General features: G+C 48.3%; 8 protein-coding genes across 8 annotated transcripts; 6 read left to right on the plus strand and 2 right to left on the minus strand.

The window, feature by feature from the left end:
• Window positions 1-825: 825 nt before the first annotated feature.
• On the plus strand, window positions 826-4596 carry FVEG_07258 (SulP family sulfate permease). Its single transcript, XM_018895849.1, has 4 exons — window positions 826-1962; window positions 2031-2176; window positions 2223-2763; window positions 2820-4596. The coding sequence occupies exons 1-4, from the start codon at window positions 1704-1706 to the stop codon at window positions 4235-4237; spliced, it is 2364 nt and encodes a 787-aa protein (XP_018753190.1). The 5' UTR covers window positions 826-1703; the 3' UTR covers window positions 4238-4596.
• A 2386-nt stretch (window positions 4597-6982) lies between these two features.
• Window positions 6983-8511, plus strand: FVEG_07257 (hypothetical protein). Its single transcript, XM_018895848.1, has 3 exons — window positions 6983-7356; window positions 7406-7838; window positions 7887-8511. Exons 1-3 carry the CDS (start codon window positions 7077-7079, stop codon window positions 8167-8169), a joined length of 996 nt encoding a protein of 331 aa, XP_018753189.1. The 5' UTR covers window positions 6983-7076; the 3' UTR covers window positions 8170-8511.
• Window positions 8512-9002: 491 nt separating this feature from the next.
• Window positions 9003-14007, plus strand: FVEG_16052 (hypothetical protein; the record flags this gene model as incomplete). The annotated part of the gene is made up of 12 exons (XM_018905289.1): window positions 9003-9212; window positions 9260-9720; window positions 9769-9836; window positions 9889-10109; window positions 10160-10194; window positions 10240-10325; window positions 10374-10532; window positions 10580-10695; window positions 10748-10865; window positions 10918-11856; window positions 11908-12648; window positions 12700-14007. The coding sequence occupies 12 exons, from the start codon at window positions 9003-9005 to the stop codon at window positions 13905-13907; spliced, it is 4362 nt and encodes a 1453-aa protein (XP_018753188.1). The 3' UTR covers window positions 13908-14007.
• Window positions 14008-16693: 2686 nt separating this feature from the next.
• Window positions 16694-17764, plus strand: FVEG_07253 (hypothetical protein; the record flags this gene model as incomplete). The annotated part of the gene is made up of 1 exon (XM_018895847.1): window positions 16694-17764. One exon carries the CDS (start codon window positions 16694-16696, stop codon window positions 17762-17764), a length of 1071 nt encoding a protein of 356 aa, XP_018753187.1.
• Window positions 17765-18129: 365 nt separating this feature from the next.
• Window positions 18130-18666, minus strand: FVEG_16051 (hypothetical protein; the record flags this gene model as incomplete). Its single annotated transcript, XM_018905288.1, has 1 exon — window positions 18130-18666. The coding sequence occupies one exon, from the start codon at window positions 18664-18666 to the stop codon at window positions 18130-18132; it is 537 nt and encodes a 178-aa protein (XP_018753186.1).
• An 876-nt stretch (window positions 18667-19542) lies between these two features.
• Window positions 19543-20021, plus strand: FVEG_16050 (hypothetical protein; the record flags this gene model as incomplete). The annotated part of the gene is made up of 2 exons (XM_018905287.1): window positions 19543-19687; window positions 19747-20021. The coding sequence occupies 2 exons, from the start codon at window positions 19543-19545 to the stop codon at window positions 20019-20021; spliced, it is 420 nt and encodes a 139-aa protein (XP_018753185.1).
• Window positions 20022-20489: 468 nt separating this feature from the next.
• On the plus strand, window positions 20490-21385 carry FVEG_16049 (hypothetical protein; the record flags this gene model as incomplete). Its single annotated transcript, XM_018905286.1, has 2 exons — window positions 20490-20550; window positions 20604-21385. The coding sequence occupies 2 exons, from the start codon at window positions 20490-20492 to the stop codon at window positions 21383-21385; spliced, it is 843 nt and encodes a 280-aa protein (XP_018753184.1).
• Window positions 21386-21429: 44 nt separating this feature from the next.
• Window positions 21430-23942, minus strand: FVEG_07252 (hypothetical protein; the record flags this gene model as incomplete). The annotated part of the gene is made up of 1 exon (XM_018895846.1): window positions 21430-23942. One exon carries the CDS (start codon window positions 23940-23942, stop codon window positions 21477-21479), a length of 2466 nt encoding a protein of 821 aa, XP_018753183.1. The 3' UTR covers window positions 21430-21476.
• Window positions 23943-24807: the final 865 nt, after the last annotated feature.

Here is a 24807-nt window from a genome sequence, read left to right on the forward strand (position 1 = left end):
TTACTTTCTCTGAAGGACAAATGGGCACTGAAACGACGCAATCCAGTCATGACAAGTTTGAGAGGCCAACAGTGTTCTCCCCGATACTAGAAGCATGCATAGAACAAAAAGCTCTCAGCCGGTAACGGCGAGAGAACATCAGAGACAGGGGTACCTGAGCTACCTGACCAACTCCCCGAGGGTCCCTGAAGGATCTTGATCAGTGCCCTCACCCACTGCAAGCAATGGATATCAATACTCCGTACTTTGTACACTACATGATAAATATGGTAATTCCCATTATTGTTCACGCTCGATTTCCTCCGTGTCGCGATGAGATGAGTTCATTGACCAGTTCTAATGCAAATGATGATCTCATTTTATCATCAAAGCTTTTACGGCTTCAATCCCACTATTCCGCAACGGGAATAACGTCTGCCGCTTAGAAAGCGGAACTAAACCGTTAACGGCTTTAGATCGAATGGCGCAATCGGGGACCATATCGTCGCGAGATCTAACAGGGATTTTTCTCTTTTCATGAACTTTGAACGTGGTAATGTAAGGTCGCATAATATTCACAGACTTTTTTTTTTTTTCATTTCGCTCAATATTACTCACAAAGCATAAGAAGCCTCGCATAATGCAAACTCTGAGAGAATTGGCTTCAGGAGATGTGATCTTGCCACGGAGACGACACGAATGTTGGTGGAGTTTTGGCGGAGCTGAATTGGGATAGCGACAATTGCATGCTCAGATCCTGGTCAGCACGCAATGGTTGTAATGGAGCCCCGGACACACAGCTTTTGCCGCAAACTCCCCACGCTGCCTCCATCAATTCTGCAGCTTGACGCGGTACAAGACAAGACAAGAGAACAGAGAGCTTGGGGTGTATAGGAAATGACACACCGCATGAGAGTCGGAGACCTCCAATGTGACCCCAGCTCGCATGTACAGGCTACAAAGGATACAGGCATTGCCAGTAGCGCCTAGAGTTGATCCCTGTTCAATCACGCAGTGAGACTCTCATCTCCCCGCTCGAAAAAAAGAAACGTCGTGGCATTGGACTTGGCCCGTGGTCATGATTGCATGAAGCCTGAAAAAGGGCTGAATTGAGGAAATGACACTACCGCGTGGTCCAGGCCAGACCAGACCAGGATAGCTACAGGTTCAGGTCCACGGAACGACAGCGACAGCTTAGAAATTGACTTCGCAACAATACACACGACACGCCCTTGGACTCGGATCGCCGCTGGTGGTCCGCCAGTCCAGTCTAAATTTATATGTGGCCCTTCCTCGCCTCTTTCTTCTCGATTATCTCTTTCTCAAGCTCGCTCCCACTTCTCAATTCCCTCAAACGGGTCTTAACCCCATATATATCCTACAGATCGACTCGATCTGGCTCACCCTTTCTCTCCCTCGACCCTCTGACCCTGAAAACTTAAGACTTTCAGTCGTCATAGCTACCTCGACTACTTGTCCTAACTAGGAGAAAGTCTTGCTAGCGCTGCATCACACCCCCGACCGACCGAGCGACAATCCGACTTGGGGACCCACGGCACGTCTTGACGACTCAAATACCCACGTTGTGCCATTGCTGATCAACCTTTTTGATCTCCCCGTTCTTGCATACCTACTCAAGAATCTTATTTCATCTCCCTTCTTCGTCTTTTTTCTTTTTAAGCGTAGTCCTTTTTTCTCAGTTGACTCTGCTATTGTTGTTCAGCATGTCTCAACCCGGCAAGAATTCTGCCAAGACGGCATTGGAAAAGTTCATCGGCGCCGATCACACCGAACCCGAAGAGAAAGCGCCTTCAATCACCAATGCCGACCTTTACATCGAGGAGGAGCCCACAGTTGGTGAATTTCTTCGAGAAATCACACCCAGCGCTCGTGCTGTTGGAGAATACTTTTACAACCTATTCCCGTTCTTGTCATGGGTTGGCAAGTACAATTTGATCTGGTTCATCGGTGATTTGGTCGCTGGTAAGTTAACTCCCCGGCGCAGTTACATTCTCGGGGAGACTCTGTTTGCTGACATCGACTCCCCGCAGGTATCACAGTTGGTGCTGTCGTCGTTCCCCAGTCCATGGCCTATGCCCAGTTGGCACAGCTCCCGGTCGAATATGGATTGTACTCATCCTTCATGGGTGTCTTGATCTACTGGTTCTTTGCCACATCCAAGGACATCACCATTGGTGTAAGTATGCTTTAATCTCGTTGACCAACCTTAACTGACTCTTCAGCCCGTTGCTGTAATGTCCCAGGTCACGGGTAACATCGTTCTCAAGGCTGCCGATTCCCTGCCTGACGTTCCTGGTCACGTTGTCGCCTCCGCCCTTGCAGTCATCGTCGGCTCAATTGTCACTTTCCTTGGTCTCGCTCGTCTTGGCTGGCTCGTTGAGTTTATCCCTCTGCCTTCCATTTGCGCTTTCATGACTGGCTCCGGTGTCAACATTATCGCTGGCCAGGTCCCTAAGCTTATGGGCATCAAGGGTGTCAACACCCGTCAGGCAACCTACCGTGTGATCATTGACACCCTCAAGAACTTGGGTGGTAGCAAGCTCGATGCTGCTATTGGTCTGTCAGCCCTGACCATGCTCTACCTCATTCGTATTTTCTGCAGCACCATGGCCAAGAAGCAGCCCCAGCGCGCTAAGCTGTACTTCTTCATTTCGACACTGCGAACTGCCTTTGTCATCCTGCTGTACGTTGGTATCAGCGCTGGCATGAACATCAATCACCGCTCCAAGCCCCGCATCAGCATTGTCGGCGACGTCCCCAGTGGTAAGCTATCTCGCTTCACCATCGACAATTACCCAGTAATTAACTAACTCGTTCAGGTTTCACTCACGCTGCTGTCCCCGAGATCAACACCCCTATCATCAAGTCCTTCGTCTCTGAGCTTCCCGCCGCCGTCATCGTTGTCCTGATTGAGCACATTTCCATCTCTAAGTCTTTCGGCCGTGTCAACAACTATGTTATCGACCCCTCGCAGGAACTCGTCGCCATTGGTGTCAGCAACCTTCTCGGTCCCTTCCTTGGAGCCTACCCCGCCACTGGATCTTTCTCCCGAACTGCCATTAAGTCCAAGGCTGGTGTCCGAACTCCCTTCGCTGGTGTCATCACTGCTATTGTCGTCTTGCTTGCTCTATATGCTCTTACTGCTGTCTTCTTCTACATTCCCAACGCGGGTCTTGCTGGTGTCATTATCCATGCTGTCGGAGATGTCATCACTCCTCCCAAGGTTGTCTACCAGTTCTGGCGCGTCTCACCCATTGAGGTCATCATCTTCTTCGCTGGTGTACTCGTCACCATCTTCAGCTCCATCGAGAACGGTATCTACACCACGATCGCCATGTCCGCTGCTGTCGTCGTCTTCCGTCTCTTCAAAACCCGTGGTCGCTTCCTCGGTGTTGTCCGTGTCCGAACCATGAAGGCCAACGTCAGTGACGGTACCTCCAGTCCTGGATCAGTTGATGAGGGTGAGGGTTCTCTCCGAGCTGGCTTCCTTCCTCTCGATCACGGCAACGGTGCCAACCCCAAGGTTATTGTCCGCACTCCTTACCCTGGTGTCTTCATCTACCGATTTGCCGAGGGCTTCAACTACCCCAATGCTTCTCATTACCTCAACCACCTCACCGAGACGATCTTTCAGGAGTGCCGACGAACTAACCCTGCTCTACTGGGTAAGCTTGGAGACCGTCCCTGGAACGACCGAGAACCCCGTCACATCAAGGCTGTTGATAATGATGAGCGACCTATCCTCAAGGCCGTCATCCTTGATTTCTCTAGCGTCAACAACGTCGACGTTACTTCTATCCAAGCCCTGATTGATGTACGCAACCAACTTGACAAGTTCGCTGCTCCTGAGGTCGTCGACTGGCACTTCGCCAATATCGAGAACCGATGGACTAAGCGTGCTCTCGCTGCTGCTGGCTTCGGTTTCCGCACTCCCCGCACTAACCACGATGGTACTGGACATTGGAAGGCTATATTCTCCATCGCCGACCTTGGCGGCGATGACAGCGCTGCTACTGCTGCTGCTCTCGATGAGAAAGCCAAGAGCGCTCCCGTCAAGCAGGACATTGAGGCTGTCGACGACTCTATCAACAGCATTGGCTCTGAGAAGGGTGTCTCAAGAGACCCAACCAGCGCTCGTCTCATTGCCGTGCAAGGTCTCAACCGACCTTTCTTCCATCTCGATTTGCAAGAGGCTGTCGACGCTGCCGTTTCCGCAGCTGAGTTGAAGCAGCACTAAATTGGCTATTATTACATGTTAATCGTTGTGGATCTGGGTATCACGGTGTTTCATGGAGTTTTAATATGGTAAAAGATTTGTCATGTGTTGGAATCACATCGCCATAGAGGTTGTTAGGCGATGTGTCTATACCCGATTTAGTTTTGATGTTGGTTTAGTTCTAGTGTTCACACGGGGGAAGATGCCAATGGTGAAGTTGTCCGTGGCTTATGAATGACAATGAATTATCACTTTTACATAAATGCCTTCTGCTAGTGACGTAGGGAATGAGGAGCTGGTGAATATACTGAGTAGCCTGACGACCCCTAGAATCCTAATATGTACTAGGAGTGATGAGGCTCCTCTTTTGTTAATCTGCCATCTATGCTTGCTGTTAGAACTCGGTTACAAGTCTTGTCTTTGATGTCATGTGCCAAGCAAAAACACGACCATGCACGAAGGTGGTGTGATCATTGCCTAAGACAAATAGGATACCAGTTCACGGTCAAAGGGCATTCAACTTTTCCGCTTGAGCGATGTACGTTACCATACTTGTAAGACCCGCAACTGGCCACTTGAGCAATCTGATCATTGCTATTATGGACTTGGTACGTGGCGTGATTCGGGGCATCGAGTTATTGATCGTCTACTTTGAGCGGCGCAATATCACTTCCAAAGGCAAATCACCACACAGTGACGCTTCCAAGTGACGAAAGATTGGGCAAATAAAAAGATCGCTCAAGTAAGCCTGACATCGTACATCCAGACTGTCTACCATGAGTCCCTTCACAATTCGCATTAATCTCGCTGAGCGGTGACTCCATAATATTGTTGTTGCCGTAGGCGCTTAAGTAAACTGCTTAGCGGTGGGTAACCCAGGAACACGTGAAACGATAAGAAAATAGTAGTTTTATGACAAAACTACCTTTGGGAAAGCAAGAGTTTTTGAGCTTACCTTGCTGCTATTTACGCCTACTAGTTGGATGTAACGGGCTTTCGAAACCGCGGAAGAGTTTCGAAAGAGGTGCTCCAGAGTCTACAAGATCCTATCTCGTGCTGGACAGGGAATCTTCGAATGAGCCTGAACGAGGCTAACATTCTGGCAGAAGGCCATTCCTGGACGCTTTGACTGTGAATCATACACTATACAGGCGTTGGTTTTGGGCTTCTGTTATGTACCGCCGTCGTCATCAGATGAAGACACCCGGGGAGTAGCGACACAATATTAACTGAGCATCTCATTATGAGGGATAGCAGAACACGTTAGCCACTGATAGACTAAGTCCCAGACTCAAAGCTCCAGGAATGACACTTGCTTCCGGAAAGCATCCCGCAACTCAGTGATGAGTTGAAAGAAGCCAGTTCTCGTCAGCAGGAGGAGTAATTGCTTGTTCGTATTTACCGAGCGATAGATAGAATATACCACCCGACTATCTTGTAGACATTTGCTCTCCTACTTCCGGGCAGGTGAATGGGAGGACATAAGCTGGCAACAGAACGTACGTTACTTGACAGAGCTGTCAAACTCCGTGCTGTCTAGACCAAGGTTTGGGGAGTGGTATTTTGAGTTGATAGGCCTTGGAGCTGATACTTAAATCACGCACCTTACTCATCAGTACCATCGCCCGAGAACCTAACAAATTTGAGTACTGCCAAGACGAGGAGGCCAGGTATGTATGTTCAATTCAAACGCCGATGTGCGTCAAGTGAGGAGGAAAGTTCAAACACCTTAGAACAAATTTCATGATAGAAATTCTGTTGGTGGCATCTCGTCCCCGGATGTCGGATGAACATGTCCGCGTCGTTCAAGTTACCCCTGACGCCTAAATGGTTCAAGACACGGCCTGATATCTATGTCTATCGTAACTTATCGTCACTCTTGAACAAAGCTTCGGAGACTAACTGCTAGTGGTGCATATCCGGCACTAATTCCCACTACTGATACAGGCCTCATGCGTACGTAGTCAAATTGAAGACGAGATGATTCAATGCGAGTCTGCAGACAGTAAAACAAATCTATCCTAACTCAGATTGGCGAGGAAGGTAAAGGATTCAAGACCCTGAGGATCTCGCCGCATGACATCATGTCCGCCGATCGGAGCAACAGATTTCTTTGACGAAAACTTCTATCAGGAATTCTAGAAACAATATCGTCATGGATCTTGTTAGTACACGTGAAAAATACTTCCGTGCCGAGCCAAGCGGCTCCGCCGTGCTCCACTCTTGACCGGGTCCGTATCCACCGAGAGCGGTCCGAGAATCCATTTTCAACGGTTGAATTTTATTTTGAGATTACAAAGCTGGGGACGAGTTACGTGAATGATCCGAGGACCTGAAACAAACGGTCAGGACGGATAAAGATAACGATGTTTCTGAAGTAGGTATTAATAGTAAGGGGTCATGTTAAGCGACTTGTCGGCAAGAAACATCATCGTTGTCAACATGATGAATGTGCAACTGAAGAGAAGCACCAGAAGTTGAGGAACATGCTAGATTAGTCTCGCCGGAAATAAACATCTCGAAACATGCAAAACTTGGAATCCGAAAATGTCCATAATGACGGGCCCTTCGCCAACCCCGATATCAAGGCAGAAAGAAGCTTTCACATCCCCACTTCGGTCCCTTTCTTCAGGCTCATTCCAAAGTCAAACCCACAATCCGTGCTTCGTGTGGCCGGCCAACTCGATGAGGAAGACTGCCCCGGCCGGTCCGATAACCCTATGTAACCGTAGTTATCGCCAACAAGTTTTCTATATAAAGCCCAGCCCAGAAGCCCCCTTCAAATGAAACCATATACCCCATCTTTACAAAAAACTCTATCTCTACATCTCTACACCCCTACATACAAACCATCGCAACAATGGTCTCTTACAAGGTCTTCCGAGGAACCCCCGAGGGAAAGATTGTCTCTGACACCGTCGAGCGTGAGCTCCAGAACCACGAGGTCTTCATTGAGACCACACACTCTGGCGTTTGTGGAACGGATAAGCTCTACCAACCCAGCGGAATTGTCCTGGGTCATGAGGGTGTTGGAGTTATTCGTGAAGTTGGATCTTCAGTGAAGAACGTCAAGGTTGGCGACAGAGTTGGATTCGGATACACACATCAGATCTGCGGCTCTTGCGACAACTGCTGTACAGGTAAGAAATCGGAGAGTTTTAGTAAATAACAATACTGACCATGCTACAGATCTTGACCAGTACTGCCGTGAGCGCCAGATCTATGGTTTCTCCGACACTGATAACGGCTCTTTCTCTTACGGCGCTGTCTGGGACTCAAAGACCGTTGCTCCCATTCCCGATGGATACGACTCCGCTGATGCCGCCCCTCTGCTTTGCGCGGGAGCCACTGTTTACACAGTCTTGACCAAGTACGGTCTCCGGTCTCAAGATAGAGTCGGTGTCATGGGTATTGGTGGCCTGGGCCATCTTGCCATCAAGCTCGCTGCCGCCAAGGGAGCCCATGTCGTTGTCTTCTCTTCCTCCGAGTCCAAGAGACAGGAAGCTATGGACTATGGTGCCTCTGAGTTCATTGTCTTCAAGTCTGGAGACGAGGCTCCAAAGGACTTCAAGCCTGTTAAGCACTTGCTTCTCTGCGGTAGCGCAAATGTCGACTACAGCAGGTATGTGTAACGAACCGGCACTTGATTCATCGTAGCTAACAAATATAGTCTCGTTCCTCTTGTTGATACCGATGGTGTCATCTACCCTCTCACTGCCGCTCTGGAGTCCACTCCTGTTCCTCTGACCTCGCTTTCCCTCAAGGGTATTCGCGTCCAGGGCTCACTAGTCAGCTCTCGCGATAGCCTTCGCAAGCTTCTTGACTTTGCGGCCAGGAAGAACATCAAGCCCACCATTATGACTTACCCTCTCAATGAGGAGGGTATTGAGAAGGCTCTGCACGATTTGAAGGAGGGTAAGGTTCGATACAGAGCTGTCCTTGTCAAGGAGTAAAGTTGTCACGTCTTAAAAGAATTTGGAAAACAGCGATTGTGGAGCTCAGCTGTGTTTTAAGAGAGAAAAGCGAGGTTGAAGGATATGCCAAGTTGTAAGATTACACGAATTTGAAGAAATTGACGTTGACCATTGTCGAGTTAAACCGTTTTGATTCATTGGGGTTATCGAGATTTGGTGAGAATTTCGTAAGGTGGTGACGAAAGCAAGTACGCGGTGAGGAACTTTGGTAAATTCGACACGGCTAGCTTCTTATCCCACCAAATTAAAACCGAGTAACGGAATATGCTCATATTTAGGTCTGATTTACACGAAATTTAATTGGCATCTATTTAGAGAAGTAATACTTCACCATAATGGAGTTAATGCGTAACCTTAGTGATGAAGCGTAGTACTACTGGCTTGCCTAGGTTGATTGATAATAGACCTTGATTCTTATTGACCCAAGAACAAGAATTCGTAGGCCAGAGTCATTCAAATAGTCAGGATCTATCTCTTATTGGCGGAGCACACGGGATTTCCTTTGATCAATATTGGCTATAACCAATATCTATCTGAACTGCATCACCAACGGTTAGTCTATCATTCCCTATTGCTGCCCTGTAAGACGGCGCAAGTCTGTCCTATCGCTTGGTTGACCAACCAATCAACCTCTTTCCCCACAGTCGAATAACGCATGAAAACGTAGTCACCCACGTAAGCACCAACTAATTTAGGCAAAATCATCGTTGGATCCCACCATGAGATAACCAAGTTACTTTATTCATAGGATCATGATATGAATCTCCCATTTCCCGTTGAGAAGATGCAGAAACAACTCAGCCACAACCGCTATGGATGCTAATTCTTCACTAAACCTCCTGCCCGAAGCTGATTTCGGCCCCTCGGCCTCGGGAAGATTTGATTTTACTGTCTTGTTTGAGAATGTTATGCTATCCATCGTCCCATCTGCTTTGTTCTTGATTCTTGTCCCGCAAAGACTGTTATGGCTGAAGAGAGAGCCACAAAAGATTGTCGAGAATTCGCGTCTTCTTATCAAACTGGTTTGTGCCCCTAGGCCGTAGTCCAGAGAATGCTGACGAGATAACAGGGCTTGATCACTGTGTATACTGGACTGCAACTCGTGATACTGACATACTGGACGGTTGGACCTCTGCCTACATCTAAATCTCAAATCGCTGCAGCGGCTCTTGTGTTTGTCAACGGACTCTTGTTGGCCTTACTGTCTTATGTCGAGCATACACGCTCTGTGAGACCCTCAACAATCATTAATGTCTATCTACTTTTCACAGCTCTTTTTGATTGCGCTATAGCCAGAACGCTATGGCTTCTAGATGGAGCGCACGCAGTTGCGAGGCTGTTCACGGCAGCTACCACCACCAAAGCCCTCATACTCATATCTGAAGCATGGGGAAAGAGGTCCATATTAAGAGCACAGTATCGTGATCTATCACCAGAGACGACGAGCGGAATACTGGGCCGTAGTGTCTTCTGGTGGATCAACCCTCTGATGAAATTAGGATTCTCTAATTTTCTGACAGAGCATGATCTGTATGTTGTTCATTTGCCAGTTCAATGACCTGACTGACGAGGGAGCAGGTATGCCATCGAAAACAGCCTCTTGGGGAAGAGATTGTTCGCCCAGGCGGAGAAGTCATGGCGCACAGGTGAGTTCATAATGCATTCCGGTGGTATATGTCGAGCTGACAAATGGTCCAGCAAATCAAGTCAAGAGTAACGCTCTCTTTTGGTCCACCATCTGGTCGTCTAGAAGAGTCTTTCTGCTTGGAGTATTATCACGTATTTGTTTGATGGCTTTCACATACGCACAGCCCTTCCTTATCCAGAGAACAATAGGGTTTGCGAGTAACCTTGATGAAGACAAAGCTATTGGATGGGGTCTTACGGGAGCCTGGTGCTGCGTCTTCATTGGACTGGCGGTTTGTGTCACGCTTGTTTCTCTTGTAGTGTCCAGACTGACAATCTGAAGATCGCTAACGCATTCTACTGGCATATGACTTATCAGTGAGATAAAACCTGCCGATTGAGAAGCCAAAGCTAATTACCTAGATTTGTTACCGCAGTCCGGGGTAGCTTGATCAGCCTGGTGTACGACAAGACCCTCGATTTGAGCATCACGGCCTTTGACGAATCAAGTAAGAAAACAGGGCTTCTAGGCAACGTAAACAGCTAACATCTTACAGTTGCGGTCACACTGATGTCTGCCGATACTGAAAATATCTGCATGAACTTTGCAAGCATACATGAGATCTGGGCTTCGCCTATCGAGTGCGCAGTGGCTTTATATCTCCTGTACAGACAACTGGGCATGGCATTTCTGGCCCCTATGGTTGTGGCAATAGGTTTGACTTCTATAATACTAGTAAGATCACTTTTGACATGCGATTAGTCTCGACCACTGGCATTTTGATGATAGCCAAGTATATCGCAAACGCCCAAAGGCGGTGGGTTCGTGGTATCCAGACGCGCATCGATGTTACTGCCTCGATGCTAGGTTCAATGAAAGTAAGAGCTCAGTTCAAAGACGGTTGGTTTGAGTCACTGACCAAGATTGCAGGAAGTGAAAATGCTTGGCCTGACGGATGTTCTCAACAACATGGTTCAAAGTCTGCGAGTCAATGAGTTGGACCTGTCCAAGAAGTTCCGTAAACTCATGTGCTGGCGTGTTTTCTTCCGTAGGTCTACGAGTTACTTGAAATAAGTTGTATCGCTAACTTCATTTGCTAGAAAATACTATGGAAGCCATTGCTCCGCTCGCTACGTTTGCGACCTATGTCGTCATATCTCAAGAGACAGGCAATCCTTTGAGTACGGCTTCAGCATATACTTCCCTTTCGCTTATCTATCTTTTGTCTAACCCTATGTCCACACTCATACGAGCGATCCCTGGAATGGAGGCATCGCTTGCATGCTTCGATCGAATGCAGGGCTTTCTGTTGTCGGATAGTTGCAAGGATCACCGCTTACCTCTCAGTATCCGTGACAGCCCATCCCAACAAGAAGCCCAAAGCTTCGGGTTGCATGCTTTTGCTCAGGACAGAACTTCGATTGAGCTACTCGATCGATCCAACGAGCCTTCAGTGGATGTTGGCCAGCCTCTCATGATTGTTTCGGACGCAAGCTTTGGGTGGCCGAAGACGGAAGCGCCAGTCCTCAGCAACATTTCCTTTCCCATCCGTAAATCTCACTTCACTTTTGTTATTGGGAGTGTGGGTTCTGGGAAAAGCACTCTCATGAAGGCCTTGCTGGGCGAGTTGCAGCCTTCCCAAGGATTCGTCTACACTGACGCCCGACGAATCGCATTTGTTGACCAGAAGCCGTGGATCCAGAATTTGACGATTCGACAGAACATCCTCGGTGTATCCACATATCACAAAGATTGGTACGATAGAGTTGTCCATGCATGTGGGCTCGAGCAGGACATTGCCGAGATGCCTGACAAGGACGCCACGAAAGCGGGCAGCGGCGGTGTTTCTCTCAGTGGTGGCCAGAACCAGAGACTTGCACTTGCAAGGGCCATTTACTCAAAGGCAGGAGTGCTTATTCTCGACGATGTCTTTTCGGGACAAGATGCTTCGACAGAGGAGCATGTTTACAGGTTGCTCTTTTCAGAAGCAGGGTTGCTAAGAGAGCTGGGCACGACTGTTGTTTGTGTGACAAACGCTAGTGAGTTCAGCTGTCGCCAGCTCGAAATGAAACAGTACTAACATCCCATAGTTCATCGGCTGGCATATTCAGACCACGTCATTGCTCTAAGCGAACATGGCACAGTTCAGCACCAAGGCACATTTGAGCAACTCGAGAACGACACTGATTACTTCAGTGGTTTGCATCTTCGGCAGAACGGGGCTGCCACGGGAGACGGCGACTCCTCGAAAGCCAACGACAAATCAACTTCAGCACCTCAAGGACCAGAAGAAGAAGCCGAATCTGCTAACCGAGCACTGGGGGAACTTGCTACGTATGGTTACTATTTCAATACGGTACCCAAGTGGCATGTCCTGTTGTTAGTGACGCTCACAGTCTTGTTCGGCGCGGCCCACAAGATGACTGAGCTATTGCTTAGTTTCTGGACCGGTCATTCTGTTGTCACTCAACAAAGCGTCAACAACTTCTACCTTGGACTGTACGCAATGCTCGCTGGACTTGCAATAATTGGCATCATGGGTGCAGCTGTGCATTACCTTGTTATCATGGTACCGTTGAGCAGCGAAGTTCTGCATGCCCGGCTACTCCGGACAGTTATGAATGCTCCGTTGTCATTCTTCTCGAGGATGGATGTTGGCGTTACAACAAACCGCTTCAGCCGCGATATGTCAGTTATAGACACAGAGCTTCCGTTTGCATTGATTGACCTGGCAATTGATACCAGCGTCACTATCATGTCTGTTATACTTATGTGTGTGTTCTCTGGATACTTTGTGGCGACGCTCCCCCCTCTTGCTTTCTTCTGCTGGTGTAAGTTTCACTCCTAGCACCCCTTTTACCATGCACTAACAATTGCTCGAGTGCTTCAGAGATTTTACCTCCGAACTTCTCGTCAGATCAGAATACTTGAGCTACAAGCAAACTCACCTCTATTCACACAATTCCTTGACACCCTCCAAGGTTTGTCTAGTGTAAGATCCTTCGGTTGGGTGAAGCAGTTCAAGGAACAACACTTTCAGTTCCTTGACGCTTCTCAGCGTCCATACTATCTCCTCTTCAGTATTCAGCGCTGGCTAGCTGTTGTCCTTGACCTTGCAGTGGCAGCGCTTGCTACAATCCTGATGGTCCTTATTGTTAAGCTTCGAGACAATTTCGAGCCGAAGTTTGTGGCAATGGCCCTTCTCAATGTGACATCCTTCTCGCAATATCTCACGCAACTCATCAAGAATTATACACAATTGGAGACTTCTCTGGGTGCTGTTAGTCGTACTAAAGAGTTCTGCACCACAACTGACAGTGAGAATCTCCCGGGCGAGGTTGTTACCCCACCCGAGAGTTGGCCTTCCCATGGCCACGTGCAGATCGACAAGCTGACAGCTGCATACACCGCTTTGGGCGAGCCAGTGCTACACGATGTCAGTCTAGATATCGCCGCAGGCTTCAAGGTCGGCGTTGTTGGACGTAGTGGCAGTGGCAAAAGCTCCTTGATGGCCTGTCTTCTCCGGATGTTGGAGGTTGACCCCAATTCTAGCATTAAGTTTGACGGTATTGACATCACTACACTGCCGCGACAAACTGTACGGGCTTCTGTGGCAGTCGTACCTCAGCATCCGTTCTTCATGAAGAAGACTACCGTTCGTGACAATCTGGTCCCTCGCGGCGAGCAGCCTGAAGAGAGAATTCTCGATGTGCTCAATCGCCTCAGGATGAAAGAGGCTGTAGAGAAGCTTGGAGGCTTGGACGGCATTCTTGATGTTGAGCGACTATCGCAAGGTCAACGCCAACTTCTTTGCCTAGCCAGAGTTATACTGGCTAACAAGAAGATGATTTTCCTTGACGAGGCGAGCAGCAACGTCGACGCCAAGTCGGAGCAACTGATCCGACAGGTGGTCCAAGAGGAGTTCGTGGGATGCACGGTCATCGCTATTGCACATCGCTTGGGTGCTGTTGTTGATTTTGATCGAGTTGCTGTGATGGGAGGAGGAAAGATGATCGAGTGGGACAACCCAAGGGAGCTACTGAAGAGGGAGAGCGAGTTCAAGAGGCTCTGGGATTTGAGTTCCGGATAAAAGACCAACCAGTGTAGAACTGTTTACAAGGCCAAAACACAATTGTATATGGCCCCAGTAAATTATCTATTCTTGATACAGCAATAGCGTTTACCAGACATGAATCTCAGTTCCAGAACTGAAGTGCCAAGTCACCAGTCTGCGGTTACATCTGCAACAGTAATGCTCAGTATTCTTCCACTGTTTCCCGATATACGCAAGAGGCCCCCCAAAGATAGTGCATGCAAACATCAATGCCGCCATGGCACTGATAAGTTTTGGTTAGCTTCCATCTACATATCCTGTTTCGGGGTTTATACTCACTGGGTACCGCCACAGATTTTGCGCTCAACTCGGGTAAGAGAGAGTTCTCGACAGGCCGGGCATATGACAGCTCGGGGCCATTGTTTCAACTTTCTCAGAGGGACGAGATTAGATTGAGAGATGGTGCTGAATGCTGTTATCTCGGTTGGTTGCCGAGACTCGAGTGGGGAGAAGAGTTCGATTTTATTGTTGTCGTCTAATGGATCATCTTTGAACAAAGTTTGAAATCTTTGTTTCGTGGTCGTTGCCATGACTATGGATAGCTGAACTGAGACTGATGGTTATGAATTCTGATATAGACCGTTGCGAGAGCCGTTGATATATAGATTGACTTCATAATGGCAAGTCAGTTCTCATCCAATGATGTCCCCTGTAATTGCGGATGCCTGGAGTATCACACAGCGCAGTGCTCGTATTTCGCATTGTGAAAGCGTACCAATAAGACGATAGTTGATATCAGCCACCGACACCATTGTGGAGGAGCTGAAACAAAAGACTAACTGGCCAGGCAATTATTTCACCGCTTCGGTCTGGAATCCAGTATCAGTGGCTGTGATTTGTCAGTGGGCGTAGGTGACGAATTGTGATTTCACAACAATGTTGCCCGATGTGGGCAAACCACTCACATTGTATGCCAGTTCTCGAACGCATCTAGCTAGAATACCGCACGCTAAGACCCTGCATAGCTTTTATAGATAGAAGATGGTTTGTTATAGATGTATCAATAATCGCAGGATGCATGGACCCTCCTGCAAACGTTTGTGCTCGGACATAAGGGATGAAGATCTTGAGCCTCATCTGTCGCTTTTCCTTGATAACCCGACGTTTGACAGCCTTATTGAAGTAGCGACGTTGGCGGTCGTGGGTCAATATGGAATGGATCTACCTTTAACGATGCGGTTAATGCCACGCAGCGATTCCAACATGTTGGTTCGCTCTCCCCAAGCTAGCCCAAGCCATATTTCAACAACGCCGACGTAACAAGTCTTGGCTTTCAAGAGGATCGGCGAATTGATACCCCATTTAGCTACATTATCCGATTAGAGGAGGCTTTGTTCCTCGATCTGCGATAAATCTTGATCAAGACCGGGAATTGGCCATATCATAAGTGACCTACATTCCAGCTGCCATTGCCCGATTCAGGGCTCTTGGAAAGCAAGACGCCAAACGAGGGAGTGGCTTTCTTGGACTAAGATGATTCCGATGACCAGTTATATAAACGATCTCTCCAAGGATCGGCTTCATGTTCTTGGCAGTCTTAATCACTGGTTCTTTCAGATCCCTCATCCAATATGGCTATCACCGAACAAGAAGCTGCAAAGTCGTCTCATACCCACCTTGTCATGGTAATATTGGTTGTATGCTTTGCTATTTGCGTCTCGCTTTTGTTTGTTGCCCTTCGGTTCTGGTGTCGCTGTATCATTGAATTTTCATATTGGGATGATGCTGCTACTGTCATGGCTTTGGTAGGTTAATGAACCTGTTAGAATGAAGCATTGCTAACAGCTTGAACTTCAGTTGTGTATAGTAGGAATGGGATCTTGTATACTAACACGTATGTCGTAGCCCATATTTAGAAGTCATAAGGTTAAGATTTATAGTTGTGCCACTCGGCTTAAACGATCCTACTGGAACCCTGCCAGAGAACAAAACCATACCGTTTTACAAGGTTCGACTACATCTTTGTCTTTCGACGGTCAAGCTAACAATACAAGTGCACATACATTGCCGCACTCTTCTACAAAGAAGGACTGTTCTGGGCTAAGATGACATTTCTTCTCCTTTAGTACAAGATCGTAACGCTGTCTTGCTGGCAATCCGCATACTTCGGGGCTATAATGGTGGTCGTTTATTACATGGGGTATCGTCAGACCGCAGCTGTGGGCTTCGACCGAGGTTACTTCAGCACTCGTCTGCGCGTGTATCCCAACTTTCAAACCGCTCGTCTCGAAGATTAATGCTTTAATTGTTGGCCGAAGGAGGAATGCTACAGAACGTGTTCTCGAGGAGTACAGGAGTGATGTTGAGTTCAATGCGGGAAGTACCAAAAATGACAAAGGCGCCAGTGACAAGCCTAGGCAGTAGGGTTATGGAAGCGAGCCATCCATCGGTGGCAGTTGAGCAATATTACTGGCAGGTAAGCTGAGCGGAGCTGAGCAAACTAATACGCTGAGGTAACAGCTTTTGAAGCTGGGTAATGAGGTGAGTTCTTATATACTATAGCTAACATGCAGTAATGGTAGTATTAATTATCAGTCTTTAACTCAAAGCCTACATCTCACAAGATCGACACACACCGATGTCGCTGAGCTGCATGAGCCCTGAACAGCCACGGCGCTAACAACTCCAAGGCATTTTCAACCCCCCAGCTCAGCTCAGCCCAACAAGGCATTCATGGCGTTGAAAATACACATATACCGTAAACAAGCATTCAAATCTTTGACATTCACGCAATTCTATAATTTCCCTTCAACCATCGCATCATGAGTTCTTTGTGCAACTACTCTCACCCAGAACTACAAATTACAGATGGCCTCATCCGTCAAGACACGGGCCGACTCTTCCCATACAACCCTGAGTTCTACAACACCGCGACAGGTCTGTATGGCCCTGGTACCATCTATTGTTGGTACATGCTTCTCGTCTCTGTTCTTATCAGTTGGGCCTTTTGTCTAGCGGACAAGGACGAACCTAAGAAGCCAGGCCTTTCAAATGATCTTCTGGGAGCTCTGGCATATCCTGTATTTGCCGCGACGGACTTGGTCGTGCAATCAATGAGGATTTTGGGGATGGAAAAGCGAGCACTCGCTATCTTTTGCCTGCGGAATCCAGCAGCTGATCTTGACCTGTTTGGCCCTTTCAATACCACGCAGCTCGACCTGAATCATATTCCGCCCGATACGGTGATATTGGGCCAGCGTGTCGTCGATATCACCGGGCCGCTGACTATATGCTATTCTGCAATACCGTTTCTTCTTATTCTTATCGTTGGGTTCATGATCGATGCCGACTATGCACGGAATTGGAAGCCAAAGCCATCAGCGCGCTGGGTGGTGAATGTAGCTTATGGCTATATCTCACTGATGCTGACAGTATTTCACTTCAGTCTCGGCGACATAGGAACCAGCTTTTGCATCGCTTTCTACGAGGCGATGCTACCAGTGACGTTGACCTTCATCTACCTCTCTACCGCGATCATCGGCCTGACATTTCTTACTGGCATCATCATGCTGGTTTGGTCAATGATTGAGAAGAACTACAAAGACGCGGTTGAAGCTCTAAAAGCTCTGGGAGGCTGTATATTCTTCGCGGGTATGCTGGTAGTGCCATCGATGTTGATGATTCACCGAGACCGCAGTACTACGATACCGGATTTGGGAATCAGGGTCAGTGAAAGGGATCAGTTGGCCACCTTGATTGTTGGTGTTGTGACATTGACTTTTACGGTCGTTGATGTTTTCAGGAACTTCTATCAGGAGAGACATCGAGAAGAAGTGGCAGACGTGGAGATGCAAATGCTGCCAGCTACTGATGGAGCGGCTGCGCATAGCTGAATGGCCATGTGGCTTTCTGGCGTTTTATACCAAGCATGTGAAGAATAGCTTCGATCAAAATAGCAAGCTCTAACGCTCATGCATTTTAGAAACCACTGCAACCCGCTCATATTATGTGATTCTCTAGGGGTGGAAGTCTCGGAAGCAAACTACTAACGGAATAGTATACCCGCTGTCTCCGTAGATATTCTCATTAAATTGTAGTGAAAACTACGGCTAACTCGTTGATGGGTTTACCTTGGCTTATTCGATATCCCGCTTATGATATACCTAAATTCAGAAAACATACAAAATTACGAGGCATTGAAAATGCTAGTCTTGGTAACCGACCTGGCCGAATTGAACCTTGTGCAAATACACCGAATTCAAGTGAAAAGCCCTCTCGTGATTGCACTAAGCCATGTTTTGGGGCGCTTGGTGACAGAGTCGAATTCGTTGTCCGCGGGTCGCTTCTTTGCCATGGGCGGTTCGTCTGCCCTAGTCATGATTGCTGCAGTTGGGCATCTCCTTCGCTCAGGGCTCTCGTCAGGTGTACCACCAATTGTAGGCGAGGACAGTCTATCAAGGTTGCAGTGTAGTTCTTGCTCGACGCTTTCAAGGATGGTGTCGGGATGAGGCAACCTATACTCAAAAGACGTTTCATGTTGACTCGGTCGTTGAGCTGTATCTGATGTTCCCTCTTCAACAAGAGCGGCAAGAATATGATGACGGATGTTTATCTGCATCCTGCGTAGTTCGCAAGCTAGGTGACACGCCGGTTCGATAGTGAGAAGCGTTCGGCTGATAGCGGCGTTGAGCGATAATAACTCTCTACCTTCACAAGCTTGTCGTTCGGCTGGTAAAAGCTGGGCCATAGCGGCCTGTATTGTATACATTGCCGATGGCCTGTATAGGGCACTCATATGGCCTGATTTGTGTTTCTGACAGCAGAGAGATTTGGAGTTGATCGATATTTGTTATATGTTTTGTGTGTTTTTCTGCCCGATGTGGTCGAGATTCTGAACAAAAAGGGGATGGATATTAAAGCTTAACACTGAACGCCACGGACTTCTTTGTATTCTTGAGGTTAACTTCTCATGGATTTCCTTATGCCTGTAGCACAGACGAATTTAAGGTACTTAGCCGGACAGACACGGGTTAGAGTTGCACAAGGTCTCGAGTGGAGGCGTTAATTGGGCACAGCCAAATTCGAAGACAAACGCCGCCGTTGGCATGGCTTATGGCACAGTCAGTAGTCTATGATGCACCTTACCATGCTGGAGATTTCATGGCGTTCCTGATTATTGGATGTACACGAGCAATCAATATCTCAGCCACTGAAGAGGTCGCGAGCGAATGATAGGTTTCGTTGTTGATTGCTGAATGAACTACAAATATGTAACAAAACTGGTGGAAGCCATTGAACCAATTTACAAGAATTAGATACTAATTATGGCATGAGAACAGCAGCTGAAGACATCTCAGTGTTTGGAGCAAATATTCAGATGCCCGCTTGAAGTGGGCCAGAATATGCAGCTTGCCGCGGACAGACTCAGCTTTCGGGATGCTTCACACAACTGCAACAGATATGATGGGTGTTACAAGCATGTTACTGATCAGTCTGTTATACATTGCTAAAACGCGTATGTGACGCGTTGGCTGTCGTACCAAGATGTGTGGCATCTCTTTCGACCTCGCAACCACACACTCTGTTCTCAGCAATCAAGAGACAACTGCCTTTTAGATCTTGAAGTAGAATTGAAAAATACGAGAAAGATAGAAAAAACAGCCCAAAGATCATGGGTAAATGTTTCTCTCGCCCGGAGCGGCACAGTACTCTACCCAAGCGTCTTTATCCTGCCAGTACTCCCGATAATGAGCAAGCAAGCATGTACAGCCACCCAAACATTATGCTTCAGTCAAACAAATCACCACGCATCACTAGTCAGTCACCAATATGAACTATCAGATTTGAAACACTAACCATCCTGGCCCCTGCACAGCTCCCTGCGCCAAGGCAACTACCTCAACAAAGCAGGCCGCGCGCAAGAGACACCCTCGTCATCGCAACCGGGAGACCAGGCAGACGAAGCGGAATCTCAAGGATATTCGGGAGCGTCTTGAAAATGCTCGTGGGCGCTGCAACGTAGCCAAGGATGAAGCCGCGTCTTGTGAGAAAGAAGTTACCAACTTGTTCCGGGGAATGAATGGCCGACGTGGTCTAGCAACGGTTCAAGCCGAGAAGGGATTCCGGGACGGGAAGCCTGAGGATGTCTAGGGCACAAGAGATCGGATAAGGCTAGCCTCATTGGTGGTCTTACAAACAAGCTCTGTCATTGATGTGCTGTCGCCTGGGGCTTTGCACTACGCGATCATCAGAATCCTACCCATACATCAACAAGTGTTTGGCATTTCACCTCTAGCGTTATTCTCACAGTGAATCCTGCATCAATGACAATAAAGCACTCCTCTCATCATTGCTGAGCATGCAGTTCAGACTGTTGCACGCTCGGACCATAAGCAGCTGTCTGTTGCATGTGCATGCCATGGTTAATGAATGATGAAGACTCACGAGGAGCATCTCTCTTGTCTACCATTGCTGCCAGGTTCCTCCTTCTCAGCGTAAAGCCCTCAACTGCTCTTTCTACTCCGTGGGCTATACTGCTCACAATTCCTACATCATCAGAGCTGTTGCCTCTCTTACATTTCCTCACCCCGATTTTGATAACCCATCACCACTGGCACGATGTCATCCGAGGCTATCAGGGCGACTCTTGCGCAATGGGACTTCTCTGTAGCTTCACAAGGTAGATAAAGTGCGCAATGTCTGCTGTTTTAAGGATATTAACCAGGATATCAGGTTTTTCTCGTCGTGAATCGGTTGTGTCTCCTCGAGATCAACACCTTCCTAGAGTCTCGAGCTTATCATCTCTTCGAAAGGAGTCCTCATCTCAACCGATGGAGACTGATGATCCAGCAGACGGTTACTTCCGACGCTTCAACTCTTCCATCGGAAACCCATTCTTGAGATCCGGTACACATTGGCCGTCTCTTATGTCTATAAATAAAGATGAAGAGATTTTCAGCGTCACTCGTCAAACGAGTCCCGGTCATAATCTTCTTCCTTTTCCGAACACTCAGGCTGCATCTGATCTAGGGATCCTCAACTTTCACGTCGAAGAGCCGGACACGGTCTACCTCGAAGTCAAGTTTCCCAACATGCAATCCATTATACTCAGAGAGTACAACGTACAAAAGATCAACGAGCCAGCCGTCATCAATTTCTGGCGGCTCTCTGGAAGTCGAGAGTATGCTACGGGCATAGGAAAGCGCCACGTATTTTGTATTCTCGGCTATCGCGTTTTTTATCTTCCTAATGGTGGTGAACGAGAGGAACATTGGATTCATTGGACAGGATACCGCGCATGTGAAGCCTCGTGGGTTGGATCTGACTTTGCCCGGCGTGCTGCGCCCGAGATGGTCCGGGCCTTCAACTCTGAGCGCCGACTTTCTTGCTACAGAGACTCTACTGGAGAGATGTTTATCACCAAGACTGCACCGCACTGCTCTGAAATGACCCATGGGGCGAGTTGTAATGGTTGCTTGCGCTGCGGAGGCGGATGCAGCCGTGGCCATGTTTAGCGAATGGGTACCTTGGTGTGGCATCACGTCGATGATAATAGATTGGGTCAATGCGTTACTCTCCTTGAAGAAATACCCTAGAAGTCTACTTCTACCACAATCTGCCTAGTATCTCTTTCTTCTCAGTCGACTTCGTAGTCTCCCACAAACCACCTCCAACAACACTAGTAACAGTGGCATCCTTCTCCCTATGCTCTTCACACACAGTCGGCGCCTTCTCGCCTTGACTCTCATGGTAAAACTTGGAAACTTGGAAATTGTGTTTCGATCCTCCACATGCCACCTTTACCTCACTAAGCTTGAGCTGCGGGAAACACCCATCACACCAGTTATGCTCAGGATAATCAGCTGATTTGTTAGCTGTTGCAAGTCGAATAATCTTGCGGCACAGTTTATTAGAGCAACAAACCGTTGGGTCCATAGCAGGCCATTTGCTTCGGAATGTGAGTTTGCCAGATACAAGCATTTCCTTGTTCGTCAGAAGCCCCAGCTGACGGCATGTCGCTTTGCATTCATGCAAGGCGAAGAAGAATTTGAACCCTTCTTCACCAAGGTTTGTTTCACCGAGTTTGAAACGTTCAGGATCCTTGGTCTGAATTGCAGGATCAGTGAAAGAGTTCCCTACTCCTTGAAGATCCGTGACCAGAAAATGGCCCCAGGAGCGCTCAAAGGTAAAGTGCGAGAAGGCTTGCGCAATCTCATTGAATGGATTAGTGTCGTCTTCCAAGACATAGGCCCCGTTACTATTGTACTTGATGTATTCGCCTTCAATAAACGGCTCCAGCGACAGATTGTCGTCTGACTTGGATCCGCGAGACATGTCCTGAAGACAAAGCGTAGTTATAAAATCGATAGGCTGCGAAGACTTGATAAGCCCGTTGAACTCCAGTGCAAATGCTTTACAGAGCGCTTGCATTCGCATGTCCTCAATTAGATTGGCTAACCTGTGTTCAGTGTGTTTGAATGACTTGAGAACGAATTTGCTCGTGGTTGCAGCTGGGCGAGCATACGCCGCGACGCGCAGAGATCCTTCAGCGAAAGGCTTGGAACGTGCGTCGATATCGAGCTTGACAAGCCCCAGCTTGATGTTCTCATCGTTGTCCAACATTGCATTCAGAGTGTCAGCTCCGTGGACGCTCAGGTCCAGACAAAAGCCCTCCGTGGTGAGCTTCTTGTCTAGCCAGCCAGGGGTGCTCCAGCGCGGTGGTGAAGTCTCAAGAACAACGCTTTTGCTGGCTACACTTCTGGCAACACTGCCATCTTCCAAGATAGCAGTTAACTCTGGGCGCCCAGACATGTGCGAGCCACCATGGCTCCCGCCCCTCATTGCCAGAGTCAAGCGGTTTGCTGTACGCGATACTGAAGACGTGACAGTGCTGACGACCAAATGCTTGATGGCTGTGTATCCAGTCCCGAGCTGGAGTTCTTCGAAAAGGGGCCCAGTACTCGTGGCTGTTCTCTTGGCCCGTGACTTGGCCAAGATGAGCGAGTCCTCAATCGCAATGTTGTAGGAATTCTTTTCGTGGAGCTTGACGTCCGCTCCCGAAAAGCCACCGCCGTAGGACTTGCCAAACTCCAGGGCCATGCGGTCGGTAGATGAGTTGATTCGCAGAAGAGCATAGTTGACCTTGAGTTTGACAAGGCGGCTCAAGAGATTTGCATGAGTGAGACCATGGGGTTCACTGGCTGTTCTGTAGTAGTCATCGTCACTCTCCTCATAGTCATGTAGAGCATGTCCATGAGGAGGGGCATCGGCGATGTGGATCAGACACCTGGTGTGTTGCATCCATGATGCATTGATAGCCTTCTGTATACCGCCCAGAACATCCTCAGGAATATCCCCACCACCTGATGCTTGAAGGCTGGCCAAGAAGTTGTATACCTCTGTGACAGATGTAGTGAAGTCGAGGAACTCTATGTTGGGCTCATCGCCATGATCTTTGTATCCAACCACCGCGACGCGCACATCTGACTCATTTAAAAAGACCTCTTTGATCTCTTTGACTATGGATCGGATCTGATTCTTTGCTGTCTCTATGTAACTATTCATAGAGTATGTCGTGTCAAGAAGGAACAGTATATCAGTCGAGCAGGAGCTTTTGAACAAGCCAGACTTGGAGTAAGCTGGGGCTGCAGCGTTGGCGCGCGCAACCTCTGACTTGAGTGCTGATAGTCGACTCTTGCTATAGGCAGCCGAGATAGTCGAGCTATCCTTGACCCTGGTTACTGACGATGGGGTTGGAACATTGTTGTGGGTTCGATACGAAGGGGGCACGCTTGGTCCAGAACCTGAAGCATCACGAACCAAAGAGGCACGGAGCAACTCATCAGCTGCGGAAGAGCCCTTGGGTTTGGATATGCTTGAGCGAGTGATGCTTGCTGAGGAACGGGGCGTCTTGGCCTTCAATGTTGATGCCTCCCGTGCAGTAAAGTCAGGCTTGCGTGTAAGAGATTGACGAAGAAGATCATCCGCAAGCCTGGCAATACTGTCTTTGGAGCTTTTGGTGTTGGACTTTACGGATCGCTTGACCGAGGCGGATGGATCGCGTGGGTCCATGATGATTGAGACCGCTGCAGCGTTCACTAAGGGGATGGCAAAATCTGGGTGAATGATCTAACGGAGTAACAGGACTGAAGTGAGTCGCCATCGGTTTATTATCATATATGGACGAGATAGCCACCCGCTCGGGGTCTGGACACAGCCTGTACATCCGTAGTTGGGGGCACCAATGAACCTGAAAGAGGAGACGACTGCCTATATTTTCAAGCCATCTGCAAGCCCCATGCATCCAGACATGGGGGCCAAAGCCATGTAGGCCGGAGCCTTATTTCTTGGAAGCAATGCTTCGGAACGGCATTTCAATCCATCAAGCCAGTGGATTACTCCCGGAATACTAGTCATTGGTAAAAATGGAATCGGAAGAATTTGGTGAATGTATTCGAGTATTTCGTGGTTGAATCAATCTCTAGAGGGTAAGGTTTGTATGAACAGCTGCAAAGAAAAGACAATCGCCCGCGAGAGCCTTATTTCACCAACGCTCTGTGACTGACTGACACGTAGCCTACATATTTCTGCAGCTAAGGCGGATTATCACCTGGTGGCTGCAAAGCCCAGCGGCTAAGTTGAAAATCAGACGGGCTTTTTGCGTGCGGCTGAAGAGGGGTTCGCCATTTGCACGATGCCTATTTTTGCAGCACCTGGCGCCTTGTTTTCAGAGCCATTGGCTCGTTTCGCAAGCTGAAAGATTCGGACCCTGGAGTGAGACTCGAAGGCAGACTCGGTTTCGGCTTTGGCGGCCGGGCTCATTGTAATTTTGCTTCTCAATCATTTTCTTCTCAGTTTCGAGATGACCTTCGTTTCTGTGCGTGTCTAGACTACCAAAAAGTCGTCTATTCATAGATCCTTTGTTAATAGATATGTA

This window comes from Fusarium verticillioides, chromosome 8, assembly GCF_000149555.1.
Source record: "Fusarium verticillioides 7600 chromosome 8, whole genome shotgun sequence".
In the NCBI taxonomy this organism is placed as follows: domain Eukaryota; kingdom Fungi; phylum Ascomycota; class Sordariomycetes; order Hypocreales; family Nectriaceae; genus Fusarium; species Fusarium verticillioides.

Bases quoted from the DNA above. Each gene is read 5' to 3' on its own strand.
- FVEG_07258 (XM_018895849.1), top strand. From the start codon at position 1,704: ATGTCTCAACCCGGCAAGAATTCTGCCAAGACGGCATTGGAAAAGTTC. The intron at 1,963-2,030 runs GTAAGTTAACTC...GACTCCCCGCAG, and splicing joins CATCGGTGATTTGGTCGCTG to GTATCACAGTTGGTGCTGTC. The intron at 2,177-2,222 runs GTAAGTATGCTT...CTGACTCTTCAG, and splicing joins CCAAGGACATCACCATTGGT to CCCGTTGCTGTAATGTCCCA.
- FVEG_07257 (XM_018895848.1), top strand. From the start codon at position 7,077: ATGGTCTCTTACAAGGTCTTCCGAGGAACCCCCGAGGGAAAGATTGTC. The intron at 7,357-7,405 runs GTAAGAAATCGG...ACCATGCTACAG, and splicing joins TTGCGACAACTGCTGTACAG to ATCTTGACCAGTACTGCCGT. The intron at 7,839-7,886 runs GTATGTGTAACG...TAACAAATATAG, and splicing joins GCAAATGTCGACTACAGCAG to TCTCGTTCCTCTTGTTGATA.